Raw genomic sequence first — 27,475 nt, forward strand, 5'->3', positions numbered from 1 at the left:
GGTTTGGGCAACATGAAGTGTGAAGCTTATCAATATTTGCTTTCCTCATCATTCTTAATTTCCTCAATAGGTTTTTCTATTGAAGAAATGATGGATAACACCAAGACCATAAATTAAGAGGGTGATTTGGTTTAGTTACAATAGGATATTTGTGGCGTTTAGCTTGATTGAGATCAAACTAAAACACTAATGAAAGGTTTAAATATTAAAGTTGAATTTTTTTTTGTTGAATAGGAAGACATGGTTTGTGATGGTAAAGAGACCCTTTCGTGGTATTTGATTATCATCATTTAGGTGACTCATCATTAGCTCAATAGTAACTAAGCTTTCTAAAGAAGACTCAATTCAAGCCTCCTTCCTTAACTTTGATACCATGAAGAGTTTGATAATTTGGTAATGAAAATGATGATTTCTATTTTTTTTTCATAAATTTATATGAGTTATATAAAAACAAAAATAACAAATATCCTAAAATTATGGGAATAAAACATTATTAATATTTGGTTACTCTTAATTTAAGGAATTATTTATTGAAACTGCGCATGCTTGATCTTGTGCATCTCCTTTATTATTTTAATTCTTATATCTCTTTATTATTTCTCTTAATATGATATAGAATTGAAGATTGATGCACCCAAAAAGATTTTGATTATTTGGAGTCAACAACGGTTAATTGATCTTTCTTAATTTTACTTTTATAGTATACTTTTGTTGTTATGTGAAAAATTGCTTATGAACTTTTAAGTTGCTTTGAGAAACTTATTAGAGAAATTATGAAGCCTAGTTTTGATTAATCTCGGTTATGATGATAACAAAATTATGCAAGAATCAAATGGTTATATTTAAGTATATTAGGCAAGACATATTTCCAAAGAGGAGGTATTCAAGAATGCATATCAAAAGTAAATCATGAAATAAAAAGAAGATATCATTAAAAATCAAATAAAGCAGCAAAATGAAGTTGAAAATCAACTTTGACTTTGCATTGAATTTTTTTTTATATTCTTATAGGAGTTATGAGTCACGTTACATATGGTTTCAAAGTTCGAGAAGTTAGTAATCCAACACTTTAAATAGTTTATAAATCGGAGTTGAGAGAGGAAGTTATGGTTGAATGAAATAAGTTGTATCAGTGTTGCCCATCCTTATGTAGTGAGTTACAAAGACCGTTTTGGCTCAACCCGTTGGTTAATTGGACCACTCATATCTCTCTTAATAGTCACTTGCAACACATTAAATGTCAAACGACTAGTTAGGTAGCTGACCAAAGCTTTTAGAAGATGTCTTTAATGGCTAATTGGCTTTTAATCTCTATATAAAGGATCATTAACTCTCATTGTTATTCTTAGAAGGACCCAATATTGATGGTCACTTATTAAAAGAGTGTTTTTCAATGCACCATTGTTTTTAAAATTACATTTTCATTTAGTATGATGCCTCAATTTTAGTGTGCATTTGTGAGTAAATTTAGAAAACATTTCTAGTATTTTTAATACTTGAATGATAAAAATTTTTAAGTATTAGACACTACAAGAAAATTGACTTTTAGCGACAAAATATTTTGTCACTGAAAGTCTAAATTTCGTCTACAAAAACATTCCCCAACGAAAATTCTTTCGTGCCTTGTTCGTTGCCCTAGACCCGTCGCTAAAAGTTTCGTGACAAAAATCTTATTTCGTCGCCCAAAGTTTTCCTTGATGAAATAAAATCTTGTCACTGAAGGTGTTTTCCAATGAAATATTTCATCGACAAAAGTAAGAATTTTTGTCACGAAAAAAATAAAATTTGTCCCAAAAGTCGTCAATATTTAATGCTGACGAATTTTATTTTTATTGCCAAATATTTTTGGTAACAAATTAATTTCGTCGGTGATAGTCTACCGTCTTTGTTAGTTGTCTTGGCCACGCCCCAGGCCTTCGCCATTCACCCATAGTGCTAGCTCACCCGTCAAACATGTGACCAAGCTCTGATACCACTTGTAGATCGAGGTGCTTCATACTTCCCAGTGGGTCACTCATCCTAAGATTTCTTTGACTGCAGCACGCTTAACCATAGAGTATTTTATGACAAGGCCCCCATTTGTCCTGAAAACCAATTGATGATTAGAATTGGGACCTTATATTATTTAAGGTCACTCTCCATAGTCGACATGAATTTCACTTGAACTCAATTATACTCAACCCAAAATCATGAAAGGGTGTTAGATTCAAGTCATATCAAATTTTGTCACCTCTAAAAAAACCTAATGTTGAATGAGAACAAATTAGAGGACTATAGTTTATTAATAGCTAGAATAAATTCAATTCCAGACTTATGGATTAAAGTGATAAATTTGAAATATAAAATAAAAGTATAATTGAAAGACAATGTTAGGAGAATGCCAAAGTGTAATACTCATATTGACATTAATAAAATAATGATCAAAATGAAATTAGGATTCTACATCATTTTTTTTTCTTTCCCTTTCTCATCTATTCCAAACAAAAATATCAAACATAATGAAACACTATAAATATAAATCATATAATAATTTATGATATATTTCAATTATTTTTATAACTACATTTGTTTTAAATATTTGATTAAAAATGCATACAAGTATAAAAACTCCTTTACAAGTTAGTAGTCATAGAAGTTACTATTTTGCGGTATAATTTAAGATTTTATTCTTAATAACTAATCAATTTTGATAAATTAGTAATTAATAATTAAAAATAATAAATATATAATTGATCAATAAAAAATAAAATAACCAATTATTAATAAAGATGTGGTTGAAAACTTTTAAAAAAAACTTTATATTTATATAGAATTTCATATGTGCTATATATATCAGACAATTTTTATTTTGTAAATATGAAAATAGAGCTAGGCATATAGTACTTACAATATATTATATCATATAATATTTAACTTATACTTATTTATTTATTAATAATATATGATATCTTTGTACACATAAATAATATTTGGAATTTTATGTAGGTAGAATGTTTTTATAGATACTAGACAATTTATTTGAGAAAGTTAATTCTGACCAATTATTTAAAAACCAAGTAATAATTAAAAAAAAATCTATTAATTTAAACTAGGTAACTAAATGTTAGTATAAATTTACTTCTTGAGTGGATAAGGTATGATTTTGAATAAATTTACTTATTCATAGCTAACATAAATTTAATACTACATTGGACTTGTATGGATAACTTTTACCTAATATAATAAAAATCATTTAGTAGTATTTATGTATGTGTAGCACCATATAATAATATTGAAATTTAAATAAATTTATATCATAGGATGTAATCTTACATATCTTGGATTATCTATTGTTATTATTTATATATATATAAATATAAATAACATATTACACTATAAATATTAATTGCTTAAATAATTTACATTTTTGTTATTTCATAACAATACTATTATTACATAATAGAACATTTAAATTTAAATAAATCTACATTCTAGTATTTAATTTTGTGGATCCTTAATTTTTATTATTATTTATATAAATAAAATATTATAGTATAAATATTAAGTGTCAACAAATATATATTATATTATTTCATAGTATAAATAATCTACTTATTTATTAATATTCTTTATTAATATCACAATTTAATAACATTATTTGGTGACAAAATTACTCAATTTGTCAGGAAATAATATAATTATCGACGAAACCATTTTGTAAGTAAAAATAGATAAAAGGTTGTAACTTTTAGTGAGGAAATTATTTTCATCACCAAAAATTATAATTAGTGATAAATATTTTCGTAGGGAAATAGTTTATTTTTGTTACAAAAGTGTTTGCGCAAAAAAAAAAGCGCCAAATTTTCCCGCCACATCTTTTAGCGACAAAAATTTCAAATTCGTTAGAAAAAGTTTGTAGAAAATTGACATTATTGACAGCATCTAAAATTTCATCGGTAAAAGTTACTTTTAGCGACAAAATTAGAATTCGTCTCTAAATTTTTGTCACGAAAAGTACATTTTCTTGTAGTGAGAAATATTAAAAACACTTCTTAAAATCATTACCAAATAAATTCTTAGTTTCCTTTGTATTCATTTGAACTAAAAATTATAAACTATGAACTTTATTCTTTCCAAAGCAATTTGTAAATTTTATGAGGATTATCAAGTGTAGGATCACCTAGAGAGTTTAAGAGTTGTTGTTTTCAGATGTATTTAGAGGGTTCCTTGGGATCGTAATCCAAGAGAGTGTTTGAAGTCAAAAGTCCAAAATTGTTGATTGGAACCACAATTCAATTGTAAACTTGGAGGCTTGGGTTAAAAGTTTTGAAATAATGAAACATTTCCTTAGTTAAGAGCTTGAGAAAAATAGATGGAAGTTGGACTAAGTCGAATCACTATAAAAACGTTTAATTTGCAATTTCTCTATCTTTTATCTTTTTATTTTTATGCAATTATTCTTCTATTATATTTACCACATAATTGCATATAATTGTTACTTGTATTTATAATTTCACTAAATTTGCAAGAAATGACTATCATTCTATTCACCCACTCTAGGGTGATTATTTTAGGTTGATTAGGTTATAAAAGTAACAAAAATTGTACTCCTAAATGGAAGTCTTCTAGAGGGTACTTTCCGATAATGATTAAAATATTAAAAATTATGAAAATATGAATGGTTGGATTTTATAGAAATGTTAGGAAATATTAGATAAAATTTGAAATAAAAAATATCAATGAAATAAAAATGGATTAAAACTCATAATTTACATATATTAAAGCATTGTTTTTTTTTTTTTTTTTGTTTAAAAATGGTGCTTATATTTCTTTACATTTTATTTGAAAGTTCATTACGAAAGTCTCATTAAAAAAATATCTTGTTAATTTTTAATTATTAAAATGATTAAAAATCATAATTTAGATATATTCAAGTATCGGTATTTTTTTTAAATGCTGCTTATATTTCTTTACATTTTATTTGAAAGTTCATTATGAAAGTCTTATTAAAAAAAAAATGTTGTTAATTTTTAATTATTAAAATGATTAAAAGCTATATTTATAATTTATTTTATCAAATTGATTTATATCTAAAACTTAGATTTCATAAAGTATTAAAAGATTTTATTAATTTTTTGAAATTTTTGTTATTTTTCAATCGCTTTGTCTCTTTTAATATTTAAAATGAAAATAAAAAAATTTAAAAATTAATATCACAAATGTGTATACAAAGTGTTTGGCGATCTTCTTTATCATTTTTAAAATAAAAATTAATGAAATAAATATGAAACAAGAGAGAAAAATAAAAAGACAATTTAAATAAAAATAAATAAAAAAGATAATAATGGATGATTTTTTGAAAAAAAAAAATACTGATTAAATTGCCGGTAAATTGGTGATATATTGCAAATGGGAAACGTGGCGCATTGTGGGTTGCTTGTTCCACTTCCAATACATCAACTATTTTTGCAAATTTCTTTAGAAAAATTGGTGGAAATTGCTTTGACCAAATTTCCAGTGTTTCATCTTTTCATGCCTCTCATTTACGTCATATTTTTTTCACATGGAACACTAGTGTAACTTCCCAAGTGGGCTTAGTTATTAGAGCTGTGAACATCAAGGCCAGCGCCACCTACAAGTATATTGTAGGATGGTTTTAACCTATGGGCATCGGCTAGAGTTTTCTCCTAGGCTTGGCGTAGAGTTGGATATAGGGATCACGGGCTGGGTTTGGGACGGGCTATTCCAAACCCATCTCATTTATTAAAAGTAATTCGCATTCTTATTTTATTAAAAAAAAAAAAAACGAGGTAAATATATGAATTTTTCATACTTGTTTCATTTAATTTTTTTTTAAAAAATTAAAACTTTCTTTAAATAAAATTTACCTTTTTTAATTACATTAAAATAAATATATTTTATAAGTAATTAAAATTTTATAATTTTTATAACTTATTTTATTAAAAAATAACATATATATATATATATATATATATATATATATATATATATATATATTAAAAATAGAAAAATAAAAATTAAATTAAACTAATTTTATATATAATTTGGACGGGTGAGGGTGGACAGTACATAAGCCCACCTTGAACCGGTCATGGGTCTTGGATTTTTTTTTAAACTTTCAAACCCACCCCTAATCCATTTCTTTTAAGTTTTAAATTTATCCAATTAAGAGTAGGGGTGGGGCAAATATCTGAAAAGACCCGCTTTATTACTATCTCTTGTTGGATATATTTTTGGAAAAATAAAATAAAAAGTTTATACTTAAATAGAAAACAAACCAATCTCTTAGTGATAAAATAAAAAGAACAAAAAATTTTGGTTTGATTTAACTTAAATGATTGATTAGATGCAACTTAATTTTTGCCTTAATTCTAATTTATTTTAAAAACTAATTGAAGTCAACTTAGATTTGGAAATTTAAAATATATTTAAATATTTTAGAAAATATATTTAAAATTTAATTTAACCCTAGTCTAAAAACAATATTATATATATATATATATATATATATATATATATATATATAACACTCATTTGATATTGAACAATGATATATAAATCTTATAATTTTAGTCTGACTTAATTTGTGTTGATTTTGGAGATAAGAAAAATTAAAAACGGTAAAGTTGGTTTTCAAAATTTTTTAATCGAATTTATCTTTATAATTATTGAAAATCAAATTGGTATAACTGGTTTTGATCGACATTGGTTACTTATTTTACTTACACTCCTAGATTTTACATCCCAACATCATATCACTATGTTGCTGCTCCTCTAATTTCTAATCAAGTATGGTTTAAAAAAAAAAATTAAAACATATAGAAAGAGGTTGCTTTTTGATACTAATAATAATATGTTTCACTTTTTAACCCTGCTAAAATTCATTTGAGGTATATATTTTATAACTAAATTACTAAATCTGGTTCTAAAAAACACTAAAAAAATAAAGAAAATTACTATAGTAAGCTTATATTTGGTTCAAAAAATAAGAAAAGAAAAAAAAATTAAGAACTTTTTATATATATATATATATATATATATATATATATATATATATATTTGATTTTGTTATAGAAAATATAAAAGAAAATTAAATAAAAACTTATATATTTAAAAATTATTTAATCTTTATACCAAGAGTTAAAATAAGTTAAATGGATTTGAAATAGTACAGAAAAGAATTTTTTTACTTTAAATCTTTTTATTTTCTTTTATTTTTCCTCTTTATTTTCTTCCCTTACATAACATAGTCTAGAATTAGTTATTCCTAACTTTTGAAAACACGGGAATGACTACTTTAATTTAATCTTCATCTGTGTAGAAATTACTGATATTTAATTTCATGTGGACTTATACATCCCGTTATACATTTAAATGTTGGATCATCGGGATGTGTTACAATGTGTGTTAAATTATCTTCCACTCATACAATTCTACGTTGAGTCACTACCCACACATACTGATATATGCATGCATTACACTGGAAGGATGCTGGGCACGAGCATTGACTCTCACCTTAGTGGATGTCCGCTTGTGATGGATGTTGAAGATATGCACCATCACCTGCAATTTGGAAGAGACTTGCTAATGAGACATCACTTTTTAGCCTTTATGAGGAGAGGATGATTGACCTTTTAAGCTCGTGAATATGGTTTCATAAGGTTCGTCGATCCAGGCCCCCACAAAGTAGTGTCAACCCGATCCCATATGCAAGGTTTGCGTTAACTTACTTTCCCACAAGGTGGTGTTGACCTTATCCTTTATATGGGTAATCTTATGACATGAAGAGTGAAAGATGTTTTTTTTTTCAAGTTTGTACCATCTCAGAGCCTTTCCACTTTGTCCCCGCAATCTCTTGAAGATGTCCCACTTCAGGCATGACATCCTAGTGCTATTAAGTGTGCCAAGTAAAGAGCAGGGCTCAAGAGGTATCAAAACATGTTTAGGGCCTTGCCTAAGTGGATCAAGTTGAAGGATCCTCAAAGGCAGGATAAATTATGCAAGCATGGAACCCATTTTGACCATGTTGAGAGGAAGGGAGCATGTTGCCACTGGGGAACCCACCACCATTTAATTCTATGTGGTATTGTGAACATGAGGATGTTGGTGCAAGAATTAGTGGATATGAATATGTGAACGCCTCTCATTAGTTGACCCCTACCAACCAATGAAGTTTAACCTTTGGTTTCACCAACTGAAAACCATTTAACTCGGTGAGACATTTGTGTCCATCACATGCGCAAGGAGGAACCCCTTGGTCTGGGCCCTCATGGGTATGTCTGAATTAGACCACTTTTTGGCCTAAATATTAGTAGCGTTCAATTAGTCGTTCTATCATCTATGTTGTTTATCATAATTCTCTTTAATATTTTAGGAAAAATATGGAGCTTCTCTTTTTTATTTTATTTTATTTTAAAACATTTAATAGACATAAATATCTTTCATATTTGACTTTGACCAAATACTATGACATCTCCTATGGCTGCTATCCATTGATGGAACACTTTGTTATGAATAAATACAAATATATTAGTATTTAAATTTTATAGGTATATTAAAAATATTTGGTGAATATTTTAAAAAAAATATTTGGTGAATATTTTTTAAAAAATATCAGTAAGATGAAAAGTATTTAAAATTTATGAAAATATTTAGAAAAATTAAAAGGAAAAATGATAAAATAAATAAAAATATATCAAAAATATCGATAAATACAAATATATTGGTATTTGAATTTTACAAATTTATATGTGGATATTTTGAAAAAAAAAATCAATAAAACGAAAAATATTTAAAATTTATGAAAATATTTAAAAAAACTACAAAAAAATGATAAAATAAATAAAAATATACATGTTATTTTTAAAGTGTAATTAAGATAAGTATAATCAAAGAGAAAAGTATCAATAAGTAAAGATAAATCAATATTAATAATTTATTATTTATTTAATTAAATTAATTTTATTTTATAAAATTTTAGAACTTTATTATTATTATTTATTTTAGTATTTTTTTTAATAAATTTATATTTTAAGTATTTCAAAATAAAAACATTCAAAATTAAATAGATAAATATAAAAAATTTAAAAGTGAAGTGATAGTAATTTTTTAAAATAAAATTAATGAGATAAATGATGACACATTTAATATTAAAACTATAATTTATTTAATTTAAATACATTCAATAACATAAAATAAATTATGATGCATATATTAATTTTTAATATTTATATTTTTTATATTTAATTATCATATAAATGATATTAAAAAATATTGTTAAGAAAATTATAATGATGGTTTTTATACATTAATTAATTAATTAAAATTTTAAATAAAATAATTAATTTTTTTTTTTAATAATAATCTTTGACATGTTTATTGTCAGCATATATTTATAAATGCACATTTGGCCTAATGAAACCAAACTTGAATCTAAACCTTTTGGCCTGAGTTCACATACCCTTGACCACCATATAAACAAGGTGGGCAGACAACTAAAAATATCGAGAAATTCTTATAAGAACTCCGATATTTAGGCTAAAAAAAATTATAAAAAAAAAATCTTCTAAAGATCGACTGATTATTAGCCTTCTCAACAAAAGACGATATTTTCGCGAAATAAAAAAAAAAAAAAACCATCGAAAAATCGACTGATTATCAGTCTTCTCGGATAAGTGAAATATTGGCATATTTCGTTGCCAAAAAATCCCTACATTTTTTGTTGCTGCAACAATTAAAGTACGCTGAGTTTCTGTAAAATATAGTTATAGTACCTTGGAAATTGACCACCGTCCACTCTATTGCACCAAAATATAGGCTCGGAGGGACATGATCTACTTTTAGGTAGTGTGATTATACGCTTTAACCAATCTTGACAAGTTCTCAAATCAATACTATATTTTGATTCTCATTTTTCTATGCGTTTACCAAATCATAGAGTAGGAGAGATCCTTTAACATCATCATGGTCGGGCATTCAGGTTCTTTGGTGTTCAAGTCACTTAAGAGATAGATTTAAGATGGACATTCCTATTCAAATGCTGTATAAAAATACATGACTTAAAACATGATTCTCCTTGATTGTTATCGGGCAAAGAATTTTCTTTCAAACAAAGTTAAGGGTTTGTTTGGTTTTTGAAAAATTTGAGAAAAAATGTAAAAAATAAAATAAAATAATAATAAAGGAAACTTAAAAACATAAACTTAGCAATAATATTTTTACTTAAAGTTTTTTTATTTATTTTAATAAAAGTGTTTTATTTGAAAATGTTTTTGAATAATCATTTACAAAATATTTTTTCAAAAATTATTATAATTAGTTTTTAAAAGTGTTTTTTAAATTTCATCTAATATTTTTCACATTTTTAAAAACATTTTTCAACCTAAAAATACTTTTTAAAATCAATTTAAACAAACTCTTACCCAAGTTTGGGACTGTTTGAAACCTAAAGGCTGGAGCGCTGGGGGGCTGCTTGCTGGTACTGATCAATGATTCTTTTCTAAATTCCCACCACCGCCACCGCCACCGCCACCGCCTCCACTCTCCCATCCTCACCATTTCATCTCTTCTCCACAAGGCCCTGCAAAGATTAAGATCAAGCCTCCGTATTTAGAAAATAATAGAAAATGGCATTCAGACCAGAAATGGCCGTACTTCAATTTGACCGTCCACCCACAATGTACTCTTATTCCTAGATTTGACCCTCACTTCTTCGTGACTCTGTCTTAAAATCTTTAGCCAGTTCACATCTTTTCTTATACTTTCTTTGACTTGTAAAGATGTGAATCCTGAAGCAAGGTCCAGCTCGCAATCCTGTCAACGCGAAGAGGTCGGCTTTCGTTAAAAATATGAACATTTTGTGGCCGGAAAAACAGCGCCAACGCGAGAAAATGGTGAAAGAGATGGGTTGTAAGTTACCCACCAAACAGGGCCTGCAAGTCAAACGCCAAGGCGCGTATTCTTTGATGAATTATCATTTACGAAACAGCGTTGAAACTTGAAACTCAGTTGGCCCTATTGTCCATCATCATGTATTTTCGTACTTATCTAGAGATCGATTAAGGGATCACTTAATTGCATTAAGTGGCTAGTAGTCAAACACCCATTAAATTAATTGAACAGAGTGGCTGTCAAAGTGAATGGATTCCCTTTCTCTTCTCCTTCCTGTCTCTTTCTCTTTCAGAGCGCCTCCGCTGGGTCGATGAGAAGGCGGAGTGCAAAGCAGAGTAAAATCCAGACCTTTTTTTTTTTTTTGCATTTTTGGGCTTCCAGAACATGGAAAGCTCAACCCTACTTTTCCCCCGATCTTTCGAGTCGAGGTTTTAGTTTTCTGAAAAATCTGTGATCAAAATTCTGATTTCTTTTCTTTTGCAACAGTTCTTTTGTGATCAAACCTTGTTTCCCTTCATCTTCTCAGCTATTCGAAAATCTCTAGAACTTCTCTCTGTTTGAACACTAGCTGAAACGTCTCCCCAAATATCAATACAATCTTTGAATCTAATTTCAATGTATTCTTCTTTCCCTTTTACCTTTTATCCCCTCTGTTTACTACTTTTGTGCTTCTTCATACCCCATTCTCTTTCTGATCCAAGAACTACACAAGTGGCCCTTATATGCTCCAACAGAACCGCATTAATGCCTGAGCGTCAAACTTTCATTGCAAATTTCTTAGAAGCTATGGACCAAGTGACTCCATTGATTAGCACCCAGAGATATGCAGACGTTACCAGTGGAACTGGTAGTACCGCAGTTTTTTTGTTTGGTGAATGCATGGAAGATCTTTCTCAGAATGATTGTAATCTTTGTTTTGCCCTCTGCAAAACCCAACTCCTCAGATGCGTCCCATTCCAAAAGTCCACCCGGGGTGGTAGAAGTTTCTATGATGGGTGCTATATAAGGTATGATGATTATAAATTCTTTGATGAGGCTTTGAGTGCTGAAGACAAGACTGTGTGTGGAACTAAGGATTTTAGTGGAGATCAAACTGTTTTCAGAGCTAATGCTATTGAATTGGTGAGGAACTTGAGTGTTGAAGCGCCTGGGAATGATGGGTTCTTCGTTGGCTCTGTGAATCGAAGTAATATATCAGTGTATGGGTTGGCTCAGTGTTGGGAGTTTGTGAAAGGGAGCGCCTGTGCAGAGTGCTTGGCGAATGCCACCTCAAGGATTGGCTTGTGTCCTCCCAAGGAAGAAGGGAGGGTGTTGAATGCTGGGTGTTACTTGAGGTATTCTACCCAAAAGTTCTATGACAATTCCACGAGTGATTTTGTAGAAGAGAATGAAGGTGAGTATAGAGCTTTATTTTCCTTTCATTTTTCTCACCATAATAGTATGATTTTTGGCCCATTGATATGTTCTTTGAACTCCTTAAACATCTGCTTCTTCATTTTTATTTTTTTTTCTCTCTTATCGTTTTGATTTGAATTCGGAGCAGGTGTTTGGACCCCTTAACTCCTGTATGCTTCCTATATCTAAGAGTCGAACATTTTGATTGTGCATAATTTGAATTGATTTATATGTAGAGGGTTGAAATAGTAGTAGATAGCCATAGATACATTCGTGAAATTATTTTTGAGATGATCTTATGAAGAATAAAGAATTAATTGAGATTGTAGTTAGGACAATGGCATGTTTTATTTGTTTGGGTCTGAATATGGTTATGAAAAAGAGAGATGTTATTTCATATGAGATTACAAATTATGGAATTGATACCATGGACAATTATGGGCTTGTATTATCTTTTCATGTTTGGGTCGGAGAAGGAATAGATGGTCAAAATTTCTGCCACCTGCATATTGGAATTGTGGTTGTTGTTATGTTTATTTCCCTTTCTAAGTTTGACAAAGAAACAAGAGCATGATTTATTTTCAAGTTTGTAAATTGGAAAGTTGGAATACAAGTGACTTTACCTTTTCTTGGAAAATTCAAGCCACAATTTTCTCAACTTCCCACTTTTAGGTTAAGGAAAGTTGCATTGAAGACACCACACTTAAGAAAAGAGCATATACCCTTCCTTTGAGGAGAAGCCAAATATCTTTTTAGATTACCGATTCATTCAGCCTTAATGCACCAATGGCTAAAAAGGGTACGTACCATAAGGTCTATTTCTTTTGGGAAAGAAGGACTAGAAGCCAACCTTGGTTTAGAAAAAGATGGAAGAGAAGAGGCTATGGGAACTGGTGAAGAAAGGTCCAAGCCAGTATATAGCTTAGCTCGTCCCATATGTTAATAGACAAAACGGGAATTTCAAGAGGTCTTTGAAAACATGTTTTTATTTCTTTGTATGCGCAGATTAAGGCCCATGTAAGGTAGTTGTATGATCGCACGGCATCCCTTCATAGAAGCTTGGAAAAATGCACTCATGTAGATTGCACTTGGCTCCATGCATTGTGATTCCTTAAAATAATTTCCAGTGAATGCTTTACATCTTCACTGATTATTCTGTTGGCAAAATTATTTTGTTTATGGTTTTTAGGAAGCAGCAGACTAGCTATTATTCTGGGTGTAACTTCATCTTCTTTTGCTCTTTTGCTGATCATCGCGATGACCGTTTTCTTTGTGAGGAAGAAACGTGCAAAGAGGAGGAGAGGTACCCAATTTCAAAATTCAATGTTATATAATCATTTTTGAAATGTTGTATAATATTTAAGGTATGTTTCTGTGTCATTTTCTTCAGAAAAAAAGCAACTAGGTGATCTGTTGGCCACTGTGAACAAGTCCAAACTCAATTTCTCATATGAAACTCTTGAGAAGGCCACAAACTACTTCCACCATTCCAATAAACTTGGGCAAGGAGGATCTGGTTCTGTATACAAGGTAATCTCCGATTTCCATTTATTCTTTTTGTGGAGATTCAGGTTTTGCTTTTATCGTTAACTGACTGTGTTTGATCTTGTTGGACAGGGGATTATGCCGGATGGAAAGGTTGTCGCCATAAAGAGGCTTTTCTTCAATTCAAGACAATGGGTTGATCATTTCTTTAATGAAGTCAATTTGATCAGTGGCATTGACCACAAAAATCTTGTAAAGCTATTAGGATGCAGCATTACAGGTCCTGAAAGCCTTCTTGTTTATGAATATGTGCCAAATCAAAGCCTTCACGATTATCTTGGTTGGTCTCTAATCTTTGAAATCCTATTTTAAGTACATAAGAATTCTCCCTCTTTGTCAATCCTTCTAATTATGCGTTGGTTGATTTTGACCAGTTAAAAGGAATGCTCCACCTCTAGCATGGGAAATGAGGTATAAAATTCTATTGGGTATAGCTGAGGGCTTGGCCTATCTGCATGAGGAATCTATGTTAAGGATCATACACAGAGACATAAAATTAAGCAATGTTCTGCTTGATGAGGACTTTGCAGCAAAGATTGCTGATTTTGGGCTTGCTAGATTATTTCCAGAAGATAAGACTCACATCAGCACTGCCATTGCAGGCACTCTGTAAAGTCAACACCTTTAATCTTATCAATTTCTTGTTTTTCTTTTCACTTACAGAACTAAACATGGAAAGCAAGCTAGAAACTGAAGGGGTTAGACTCAAGAATATTTTTTTTTTTGGTTTTATTAAGAGAAAGAGAAACTTAGATGAGATGGAAACATTGGAGGCAGCTGTTGTAAGTATCTTAACTAGGAAGTAGTCACTTTCAGCATGGAGACGGCTGTCTAATGGAAATCTCATAGAATGAAAATTGAAGCAATGAGTGATACTAATAGTCAATATGCAGGAAATAGAAATTGACAGGCACCTTCACAAGTCTTTTACGCACTAGGAAGAAAATCTTTATTGATTCTATGATTAGTACGCCTCTGGAGGGGACAATTTCGGTATAGGTCTTTGAGACATCAAATGGCAGATCATCACATTTCATTCATGTAATAGGGACACTTAACCAATTTTTTTGTTGTGAAGTAGTTATGATTCTGATAATATCATAAATGTTCCAGCTCCTTGTCTTGAGGAGACAATGACAAATCTTACCTACCCATTAGCAACAATTGTATCACGGCCCTTATTACATTGCATTTAGTTTGTCATGCCAGCGGTTGGGTCAAGGGTATATATATACTAATAATTCTCTTGCTTTTGAACATTAGTTTCTTTTTTCTTTTTCCTTCTTTTTAACTAATTTTAGGTGTATGGTATGTAATATTTTTGTATTTTAGACAGTATTGACTGAATGCTGATCTTCCATCTCGGGGCCAGTGTGATATTGGATTTATCATCTCTATTTGCATATGCACTATGACTATAGGATTAACGAAATTTATATGTACAGAGGCTACATGGCTCCAGAATATGTGGTTCGGGGAAAATTGACTGAGAAGGTGGACGTCTATGGTTTTGGAGTCCTTGTTATCGAAGTTGTCTGTGGAAAGAGAAACAATTCCTTCACTCAAGATTCATTCTCTATCCTACAAATGGTACCTCTTTCTCATGCTCTGTATTCATGTTCTGGTGAAAAATGTTCTCCATCTAATTCCAAGTGTTTTTAACTCATTAAATCTACCTTTCTCAGGTTTGGAACCTTTATGGAACTGGACGATTGTATGAAGCTGTTGATCCATCGCTTGGGGGTAACTTTCAAGAAGATATGGCATCTAGAGTACTTAAAGTAGGGCTACTCTGTGTTCAAGCCTCTGCAGAACTGCGTCCATCAATGTCATTAGTTGTGAAAATGCTTACTGAAAACCATGAAACTCCTCAGCCAACGCAGCCACCATTTCTACATTCTGGTAATGCAGAATCCAGTCCATTGGTAAAAGCAGAAACTTCCCATTCCCTGCCCGAGTCCGGCACTCAATCTTCCAAGAATAGCATGACACAAAGCTGGATTGAGCCTAGATGAAATATTTCCTTGCAAGATATTCTTGTAATATTGGGCTTAACTCTGAACTCATCTGGGCTGGGGTCCCCATTCACTGGGTAATTGTGCTGTTCCAGACATGAATCAGTCTTGCTTCCTAGATTTCCTTCCTGTTTGCTTCATTCCCGAGTTGGACATTATCTGGAACGGACCATTTTCCAAGCTGAGCTGGTTGCTCGACTTCCTGGGTTGTTCACAGCTATTCTGGATTTATGATGACGCTTCAACTTCAATCATCTACTGGAATTGTGCCGGTTCGATCCAAATGCTTTCTGTAAATTACATGTAAATCAGTGAATCTGCTATACTGGATGAATCTTTCTAAAACTTTTTTTTGTCTTAGGGGAATCTCACATTTACGAGCCATCTGATTTTTAGATAAGTCATGCCATTTGGGGCTGCTCTTCCTTATGCTTTCTTCAGAGCTTCATAATTTCTTTTTTCTCACGCTAAAGCTGTAACTTTTATAACGTCATGGAATGCCATTTTGCGAGAAATCATTCATCGTTCCTTGGCTTGCCAAGAAAGTCCCAAACTAGTCGGTTTCTATACCTTCTCGACCATCGCTAGTGGCATGACTTGCGGTGGAAATTTTGAACGGGAGAGAAAAAAAAGGTTAAGAAGCGGGCATGTGTCAAGGGCCGAAATGATTGACATATATATATATATGCCTTCTTGGAGGACTCTTTTAAGTCCAACCTGGCGTCAACCACGTTGGTACTTTGTTGCTGAAAATTTCTTAGTAAGGCTCCAAGTTGGGTGCGGGAGTGGGGAGGTGTTTGGATCACTGATAGCCAATTCTAGCATGATCTAAATTAAGAAATAATCACTTCAACCCAATCTAATTCCACTTCTAGACGGAGCTATTCAATATCCTTTTTTGGAGATTGGTTTTGAGTTCGGATTGAACCGATTATTTTCGTGTTAATTTGATTAGACTTTGATTAGTTAGGTGCCCATCTACCATGTTCTTTAAGGCCAGATTCATAGATATTTATACCAAAATTTAAGTAGTAAATAAAATAAAATTTTAAAATAATAAAAAAAAATAAAATAAATTTATATATCTTTCTGAAAAAATAAAAATAAAAAGTTCATAATTTGATTTTCTTTCTAAAAAATGAGTATTATTATATAGGTAATATATATTATAAAAATATTAAATTGAGTTGGGCTTATAATCTCAAACCCTTATCTTAATCTCTATTCAAATTGAATTTGATTTAAATAAATTGAAAAAATTTAACCCCAACCGGATGCAAATTTTTAAAAATGATTATCGAAACTCATTCAAATATTAAGTTATGATTAGATTAGGTTTAGGTGGGTCCTAGTCCACCCACCCTCCACTGACCTCTCAAATCATGTTTGATAACCATTTTGGAAAATAGTTTTATATTATCTAAAAATAAAAAACACATAGTTTTATATTATCTTAAAAAAACATGCTTCACAACCCCAAAAAATAGAAAATATTTTTTTTTTCAAAACAACAAATATGATATTTCCAAACATATTTTAGTTGTTCTAAATTAATTTTTAAGAATATTTTTTAAATAATTATATAAATATGATGAATAATTAAAAATAAATCGTAACATATAAAGTTATTTTAAAAATATTTCAAATTCTTGAACAAAATTTTATTTTATAAAACATTATTAAATAATTTTTAAAAATATCATTAAATAATTTTCAAAAAGTATTTTTGAAAACACTTCCTCAATTAAAACTATTTTTTTTTTGGAGAATTATCTTTTGGGGGTAGATGGGCCCCCAAATTAACAAAGGGTCCATGTAACTCTTCAAATTAAGTTGAAGGATATGAAATAATAACGGACAAATATACCCTTTAAGAACACATATAAAATATTTTATAAAATTAAGTTAAATAATTTTTTTAAAAAAATATTAAATTAAATAATTTTTTTTTCAAAAATATTAAATTATTTTTTTTTCAAAAATATTAAATTAATTTTTTTTTCAAAAATATTAAATTAATTTTTTTTCAAAAATATTAAATTAAATTAAAGTATTTAAAAAAATATTAAATTAAATATTTTTTAAATATTAAATTAAATAAATTTATTTTTAAAAAATATTAAATTAAATAAAAGTATTTTAAAAAATATTAAATTACATAAAAGTATTTTTTTAAATATTAAATTAAATAAAAATATTTTTCAAAAATATTAATTTTTTCTCAAAATCAACAAAGGGCATTTTTGAAAATACTGAAGAAAGATATCCTTCAACTCAATTTCCATACTTTCATTGGGTTTTGAGATCAATTTGAAGAGTTATATAAACCTTTTGTTAATTTGGGGTCATCTACCCCAAAACATAATTCTCCCTTTTTTTTTTGTCCATGAGATGAACAAACTATTAATGTTGTAGTTATGTTAATGATGTAATGGAACTAATTATTCTAAATTTTATATGCTTCGGTCAAAGTCATGCAAATTGGACTTCGGCGTATGAGTTGGGGCATACTCAAAAGTCAAAAGAAGTCGAAGTCATTGTTGACGCTAAATTACGTGTTCACATTAGTAATCTTATGGAAATATTGAGGAAAAGAAGGAAATAAACCTTAAACCATTATACACTGCAAAATTGCAAATACAAGTAGGGTATAAGGGTATAATTATAAATTCAATCATTTGAGCCTTAAACTTATATTGTCACTCCCATGGCGTAGGATTTTGACAAATGACTGATTTTTAATATTTAAAGGATGGTCGCATGGAAAGAAACCTAAAATTAATATTAATAATCATGGCTTACACCACATTTCAGAAGTTAAACGTTTCTTAATGAGGTTTTAGTAGATCCTTCGTAACCCTTTAAAGAGCAATGCCCGTTGACTCTCAAAAAAACCCTTAAACAAAAGGGCGGTGGTAGGGGTAAAATGGTATATCCGCTGTAACTGCCTTCGCCCAACTGTGCACGTCGGGCTGCAGTTAGTTTAAAAATATAATTATTAGAAAATAGTAGTTTGGGAAAAAAAAAATTTAATATGGTAATTATTGATAAATCTATGAGAATTTTTGTCATTTTTAAAGAGACACCTTCCATATTTTTTATATCAACTATATATATTAAAAAAAAAAATTTGAATTTACACTTTTTATAATTTCATAAAATTGAATTTATGTTAAATATGTCTCTTCAAAAGACACTTTTTATAATTTTTTTCTTATTTATATACATTAAAAAAATTAAATTTACACTAAAGAAATATTTTTTTACAATACCATATAATCGAATTTATACGAAATGTGTTTTTTGAAGAGACGTTTATTACAATTTTCATATCGACCACATAGTAAAAAAAATTGAATTTACATTGAGATTTTACAAAATTGAATTTATACTAAATGTGTCTTTTAACTAAAGAAGAAAGGGAAAATCATCTAACCATACACCAATTACAAAAAATATGAGAATTTGGAACTTCACTTTTTTCTTTTTAATTTTGGTGTAAAATGGAAAAAAATATTGTCTATTCATGCACTCCAATAGTGCTTTCAAATTTATTCCACAATTACCCTCAAAAGTAAAGGACAAAGTACACATCTATTTAATACCACCTATTAACAAGTACATGTGTCATTTATTTTTTATTATTTTTCTAAAATCAATAAATATCTCTTACCACTTGTCACGTTTCCACTTTTTACTTTTTTCTTCTTTTTTTCCTATTCTGCCACCATAATCCATTGTCACCTATTATAAGTTTTATTATTATTTTTCTTTTCTTTTTTCCTTCATATTTTTTTTAACATGCTCGTGCATTTTCTCATAAAACTTCTTTAATTTTAATTTATTTTTACTCTCTAATTTATCTATATTTATTGATTTTAATTATTTTTTTAACATATTAAACTTAAAATGATAATATATAATAAATAATTAATATAACAAATTAAATAAAAACAAAATATATAATGGACCCACAAATAATAATGATTTTAAATATTAATTATAATAATACATTTTATAAATTAAGGTTTAAATTTAAAAATTCCATTTTATTATTTAGAACTTTATGATATAAGATTTATTTATTTCGTAAATTCTATCACATGTAAAAGTAAAAATATCATTGCAATACTATTTTATTATTTACATTATTTTCCTTTTAATTTTCATTTTAAATATATCATATAAAAATCACAATAAGTGATGGTGCTTTTATCATTTTTCTTATGATTTTAAATTGATTGTGGATCTAACTTTTTTTGGGTTAAAATCTTTAATTTTTAATTAAAATAAAATATAAAAAAATCTATTTTTCATTAAAAAAAATGTATTTAACCTTTTATATTAATCTCATAAAAAATAGGTACATCCTTAAAAAAAAATAAAAATAAAAAAAGATAAATTAATGCTTTGGAGAACCGGAAACACTATCATACTTATCATGGTGTATATATTCCTTTGGGACCCTCGATAAGTAATTGGAGGTATTTGCCCACCCCAAAAAGAACTTTGGGATCCTAGGTATATCCATTCTTAGAAGAACCAAGACCTCTGTTTTCATTTTCATGGTTCATATATTCCTTTGGGGACTCTTGAAAAAGAATTAGAGGTTATTCCCCACCCTAAAACGGACATTGGAACCCAAGGTACATCCTAAAAACAATTTGGTATATCATTTATAAAATTTGGTATATATTTCATAAAATTTGGCACATCCTTAAAACAATTTTGTACATCCAATCCATGAGCTACCAAGACCTCTATATTATTACCCGTGGTTCGTTTTATTTCTTTAGGGATCTTTAGGAAGTAATTAGAGGTCGTTCCCTACTCCAAAACGAACTTTGGAACTCTAGGTACATCCTTAAGTAAATTTGGTGCATCGTTAAGAAATTTTGGTACATCCAATCCTCGGGCTATTGAGACCCCTATCTATCTTCCCATGGTCCATATTATCCTTTGAGGACCCTTACGTAGTGATTGAAAGTCATTCTCCACATCGGAACGAACTTTGGCACTTTTGGTACATTCTTTAAAAAATTTGGTTCATCCTTAAAAATATTTGGTACATACTTGAGCTATTGAAACCTCTATCTTATTACCCATGATCCGTTTATTCCTTTAGGGATCTTTGGGAAGTGATTGGAGATCGTTCCCTACTCCGAAATAAACTTTGGAACCCTAGGTACATAATTGAGAAAATTTGATACATCCAATCCTTGAGCTAACGAAACACTTATCTCCATTTCCATAGTCCATTTTTTCCTTTGGAGACCCTCAGAAAGTTATTGAAGGTTGTTCCCCACCTCATAACGGACTTTGGCAACATTGGTATATCCTTTACAAAATTTGGTACATCATTTATAAAATTTGGTACATCCTTCACAAAATTTGGTACATTATGAAGGATGTACCAAATTTTGGGCATGATGTACCAAGGGTTCCAAAGTGCGTTCCGAGGTGGGAATCGACCCCCAATCACTTTCTTATGGGTTTCTAAATGAAATTGTGGACAATCTATGTTTAGATGGGGTTCTCGGAAGCAATGAGTTCGGATGTACCAAATTTAATGAATGATGTACCAAATTTTGTGAAGGATGTACCAAGCGTTCCAAGGTGGGGATCAACCCCCAATCACATCCTTATGGGTTCCAAAATGAAATCATGGACCATTCATGTTCAGATGGGGGTCCTGAAAACAATAAGATCAGATTTACCAAATTTAATAATATCAAATTTTGTGAAGGATGTACCAACGGTTCCAAAATGCGTTCCGAGGTGGGGATCGACCCCCAATCACTTCCTTATGGGTTCCAAAATGAAATCATTGACCATTCATGTTCAGATGGGGAAGCCAGAAGCAATAGGATCAGATGTACCAAATTTTGTGAAGGATATACCAAGGGTTCCAAAGTGAGTTTTGAGGTGGGGATCAACCCCCAATCACTTTCTTATGGGTTTCTAAATGAAATTATTGACCATCCATGTTCAGATGGGGGTCTCGGAAACGATATGATCGGATGTACCAAATTTTGTAATTGATGTACCAAGGGTTCCAAAGTGCCTTTTGAGGTAGGGATCGACCCCCAAACAATTCCTTGTGGGTTCTAAAATGAAATTATGTACGGTCCATGTTCGATTGGGGATCCCGGAAGCGGTAGGATCAGATGTACCAAATTTAATAAAGGACGTACCAAATTTAATGAATGATGTACCAAATTTTGTGAAGGATGTACAAAGGGTTCCAAATTGCGTTCCGAGGTGGGGATCGGCCCCCAATCACTTTCTTATGGGTTTCTAAATGAAATTATGGACCATCGATGTTCAGATGGGGGTTCCGAAAGCGATAGGATCAGATGTACCAAATTTTGTGAATGATGTACCAAAGGTTCCAAATTGTGTTCTGATGTGGGGATCGACCCCAAATAACTTTCTTATGGGTTTCTAAATGAAATTATGGACCATCCACGTTTAGATGGGGGTCTCGGAAGTGATAGGATCGGATGTACCAAATTTTGTGAAGGATGTACCAAGGGTTCGAAAATGCGTTCCGAGGTGAGGATCGGCCCCCAAACACTTCCTTATTGGTTCCAAAATGAAATTATGGACTATCCATATTCAGATGGGGGTCCCAGAAGTGATAGGATCAGATGTACCAAATTTAATGAAGGATGTACCAAATTTAATTAAGGATGTACCAAATTTTGTGAAGGATGTACCAAGGGTTTCAAAGTGCGTTTCGAGGTGGGGATCGACCCCCAATAACTTTCTCATGGGTTTCTAAATGAAATTATGGACAATCCATGTTCAGATGGTGGTCCCAAAAGCGATAGGATCGGATGTACCAAATTTTGTGAATGATGTACCAAGGGTTCCAAAGTGCGTTTCGAGGTAGGGATCGGCCCCCAAACACTTCCTTATGGGTTCCAAAATGAAATTATGTACCATCCATGTTCGAATGGGGGTCCCGGAAGTGATAGGATCAGATGTACCAAATTTAATAAAGGATGTACCAAATTTAATGAAGGATGTACCAAATTTTGTGAAGGATGTACGAAGGCTTCCAAATTGCGTTTCGAGGTGGGGATCAGCCCCCAATCACTTTCTTATGGGTTTCTAAATGAAATTATGGACCATTCATATTCAGATAGGGATCCCTAAAGCGATAGAATCAAATGTACCAAATTTAATTAAGGATGTACCAAATTTTGTGAAGGATGTACCAAGGGTTCCAAAGTGTGTTTCGAGGTGGGGATCGACCCCCAATAGCTTTCTTATGGGTTTCTAAATGAAATTATGGACCATCCATATTCAGATGGTGGTCCCAGAAGCGATAGGATTGGATGTACCAAATTTTGTGAATGAGGTACCAAGGGTTCCAAAGTGCGTTTCGAGGTAGGGATGGACCCCCAAATACTTCCTTATGGGTTCCAAAATGAAATTATGGACCATCCATGTTCGAATGGGGGTCCCGGAAGTGATAGGATCGGATGTATCAAATTTAATAAAGGATGTACCAAATTTAATGAAGGATGTACCAAATTTTGTGAAGGATGTACCAAGGGTTCCAAATTGCGTTCCGATGTGGGGATCGGCCCTCAATCACTTTCTTATGGGTTTCTAAATGAAATTATGGACCATCGATGTTCATATGGGGGTTTTGGAAGTGACAGGATAGGATGTACCAAATTTAATGAAGGATGTACCAAATTTTGTGAAGGATGTACCAAATTTTGTGAATGATGTACCAAGGGTTCCAAAGTGTGTTTCGAGGTGGGGATCGGCCCCAAATCACTTTCTTATGGGTTTCTAAATGAAATTATGGACCATTCATGTTCAGATGGAGATCCCGAAAGGGATAGGATCGAATGTACCAAATTTAAGGAAGGATGTACCAAATATTGTGAATGATGTACCAAGGATTTCAAAGTGTGTTTTGAGGTGAGGATCGGCCCCCAAATACTTCCTTATGGGTTCCAAAATAAAATTATGTACCATCCATGTTCGAATGGGGGTCTCAGAAGCAATAGGATCAGATGTACCAAATTTAATGAAGGATGAACCAAATTTTGTGAATGATGTACCAAGGGTTCCAAAGTGCGTTTTAAGGTGAGGATCGGCCCCCAAACACTTCCTTATGGGTTCCAAAATGAAATTATGTACCATCCATGTTCAGATGGGGATCCCGGAAGTGATAGGATCGGATGTACCAAATTTAATGAAGGATGTTACCAAATTTTGTGAAGGATGTACCAAATTTTTTGAATGATGTATCAAGGGTTCCAAAGTGCGTTTTGAGGTGAGGATCGGCCCCCAAACACTTCCTTATGGGTTCCAAAATGAAATTATGTACCATCCATGTTCGAATGGGGGTCCCGGAAGCGATAGGATCGGGTGTACCAAATTTTGTGAAGGATGTGCCAAATTGTTGAGGTGGGGATTGACTTCATATTATGTGAGAAGTCAGTAAAAGGGAGGTTGGCCCATTAACACCTTTGGAAGGCATTCGAACATTTACATTGTACCCTTAGATTCAATGGAATTTTCTTTGTACAATAACATTAGTTTGGTATGTTATGTGTAGAAGGCAATCTAGGGGCGCACCTTCCATTTGAAAGGCATGCCTATGTGTAAATGACATTATATTACCATGCCACATGCAAAAAGTAAAGTAGGGGTGCACCCTTCGTTGCATTGGCATGCCCATGGGCATGATAACATTATTTTGGTGTACTATATGCAGTATGCAAACTAGGGGCACACCCTTGATTTTAGAGGCATGCCTATTGCTGAAACCATTATATTGGTAGGCTATGTGCACTAGTCAAGAGCACAAGCTTCATGGAAGATGCATGACTGTGGGTGAAAAACTTATTTTTGTTAAGTTATGTGCAGTAGGAAAAAATATAGGCATGACTCTTTGTCAGAGGCATGCCTTTAGGATGACTAGATTTGAAGTGTGGGTTGGGTAGTAAGGCAAATGGAGGCATGTTGATAGCTTGAAAGGTTGGCCCTTGACATTCATATGAAATAAGCAATGGAAATGATTGCTTGTTGATTTAAAATCATAGATTTTTTTTTAAAAATATTTATCATTTAAAAAAAAATTGTTCATTTTTAAATTTTTTTATTTTAAATCTATATTATTATTTTATTTATATTTTTTTTATTTTTAACTACTTTTTTTATTTACCTCATTACAGGAAACTAGCTAGTATATTTTGTTTCATTCACATAAATTTCAATATGTATTATAAAATGGTACCAATTGAATCTCTATACCAAAAAATTGGTACATCTAATCCTTGAGCTACTAGGACCCCTATCTTATTACCCATGGTCCATTAATTCCTTAAAGGATCTTTGGAAAGTGATTGGAGGTTGTTTCCTACTCTGAAATAGACTCTGAAACCCTAGGTACATTCTTAAGAAAGTTTGATACATCCAATCCTTGAGCTAACAACACACCTAACATCCTTCTTATGGTTCATTTATTTCTTTGGACAACCTTAGAAAGTGATTGGAGATTGTTCCCTACTTCGGAATTTGGTACATCATTTACAAAATTTGGTACATCATTAATTAAATTTGGTACATCCGATCCTATTGCTTCTGGGACCCCCATCTCAACAAGGATTGTCCATAATTTCATTTAGAAACCCATAAAAAAGTGATTGGAGGCCGATCCTCACCTCATAACGCACTTTGGAACCCTCGGTACATCATTTACAAAATTTGGTACATCCGATCCTGTCGCTTCCAGGACCCCCATTTGAACATCGATGGTCCATAATTTCATTTAGAAACCCATAAGAAAGTGATTGGTGGTCGATCCCCACTTCGGAACGCATTTTGGAACCCTTGGTACATCATTCACAAAATTTGGTACATCCGATCCTATCGCTTCTGGGACCACCATCTGAATATGGATGGTCCATAATTTCATTTAGCAACCCATGAGAAAGCTATTGGGGGTTGATCCCTACCTCGAAATGCACTTTGGAACCCTTGGTACATCCTTCACAAAATTTGGTACATCCTTAATTAAATTTGGTACATCCTTCATTAAATTTGGTACATTCGATCCTATCGCTTCTGGGACCCCCATTTGAATATGGATAGTCCATAATTTCATTTTGGAACCAATAAAGAAGTGTTTGGGAGCCGATCCCCACCTCGAAACGCATATTTGAACCCTTGGTACATCCTTCACAAAATTTGGTACATTCGATCCTATCGCTTCTGGGACCCCTATCTGAATATGGATTGTCCATAATTTCATTTGGAAACCCATAAGAAAGTGATTGAGGGTTGATCCCCACCTCAAAACGCACTTTGGAACCCTTGATACATTTTTCACAAAATTTGGTACATCCGATCCTATTGCTTCTGGCTCCCCCATCTAAACATGGATGGTCCATGATTTCATTTTGGAACCCATAAGGAAGTGATTGGGGGCTGATCCCCACCTCAGAACGTACTTTGGAACCGTTGGTACATCCTGCACAAAATTTGATACATTCTTTATTAAATTTGGTATATCTGATCCTATTGTTTTCGGGACCCCCATCTGAACATGAATGGTCCATGATTTCATTTTGGAACCCATAAGGATGTGATTGGGGGTTGATCCCTACCTTGGAATGCTTGGTACATCCTTCATTAAATTTGGTACATCCGATCCCATCGCTTCTGAGAACCCTATCTGAACATAGATTGTCTATAATTTCATTTAGAAACCCATAAGAAAGTGATTGAGAGTCAATCCCCACCTCGGAATGCACTTTGGAACCCTTGGTACATCATGCCCAAAATTTGGTTTATCCTTCATAATGTACCAAATTTTGTGAAGGATGTACCAAATTTTATAAATGATGTACCAAATTTTGTAAATGATATACCAATGTTGCCAAAGTCTGTTATGAGGTGGGGAACGACCTTCAATAACTTCTTAAGGGTCTCCAAAGGAAAAAACGGACTATGGAAATGGAGATAAGTATTCCGTTAGCTCAAGGATTGGATGTATCAAATTTTCTCAATTATGTACCTATGGTTCCAAAGTCCATTTCGGAGTAAGGAACAATCTCCAATCACTTCCCAAAGATCCCTAAAGGAATAAACGGACCATGGGTAATAAGATAGAGGTTTCAATAGCTCAAGCATGTACCAAATATTTTTAAGGATGAACCAAATTTTTTAAAGGATGTACCAAAAGTGCTAAAGTTCGTTCCGATGTGGGGAATGACCTTCAATCATTGCCTAATGGTCCTCAACGGATAATATGGACCATGGGAAGATAGATAAGGGTCTCGATAGCCCGAGGATTTGATGTACCAAAATTTCTTAACGATGCACCAAATTTACTTAAGGATGTACCTAGAGTTCCAAAGTTTGTTTTGGAGTAGGGAACGGCCTCTAATTACTTCCTAAAGATCCCTAAAGAAATAAAACGAACCACGGTTAATAATATAGAGGTCCTGGTAGCTCATGTATTAGATGTACAAAATTGTTTTAAGGATGTGCCAAATTTTATGAAATATGTACCAAATTTTATAAATGATATACCAAATTGTTTTTAGGATGTACCTTGGGTTCCAATGTCCGTTTTAGGGTGGGGAATAACCTCTAAT

At 31.5% G+C, this 27,475-nt stretch overlaps 1 protein-coding gene across 1 annotated transcript; it reads left to right on the forward strand.

Moving 5' to 3' along the window:
- The first annotated feature begins 10,522 nt into the window (after nt 1–10,522).
- LOC100253407 (cysteine-rich receptor-like protein kinase 3) lies at nt 10,523–16,274 on the forward strand. Its single transcript, XM_002265979.4, has 7 exons — nt 10,523–12,283; nt 13,475–13,588; nt 13,676–13,815; nt 13,903–14,110; nt 14,205–14,439; nt 15,276–15,420; nt 15,516–16,274. Exons 1-7 carry the CDS (start codon nt 11,506–11,508, stop codon nt 15,843–15,845), a joined length of 1,950 nt encoding a protein of 649 aa, XP_002266015.1. The 5' UTR covers nt 10,523–11,505; the 3' UTR covers nt 15,846–16,274.
- The last annotated feature ends 11,201 nt before the right edge of the window (nt 16,275–27,475 follow it).

This window comes from Vitis vinifera, chromosome 1 (genome assembly GCF_030704535.1).
Source record: "Vitis vinifera cultivar Pinot Noir 40024 chromosome 1, ASM3070453v1".
In the NCBI taxonomy this organism is placed as follows: Eukaryota; Viridiplantae; Streptophyta; class Magnoliopsida; order Vitales; family Vitaceae; genus Vitis; species Vitis vinifera.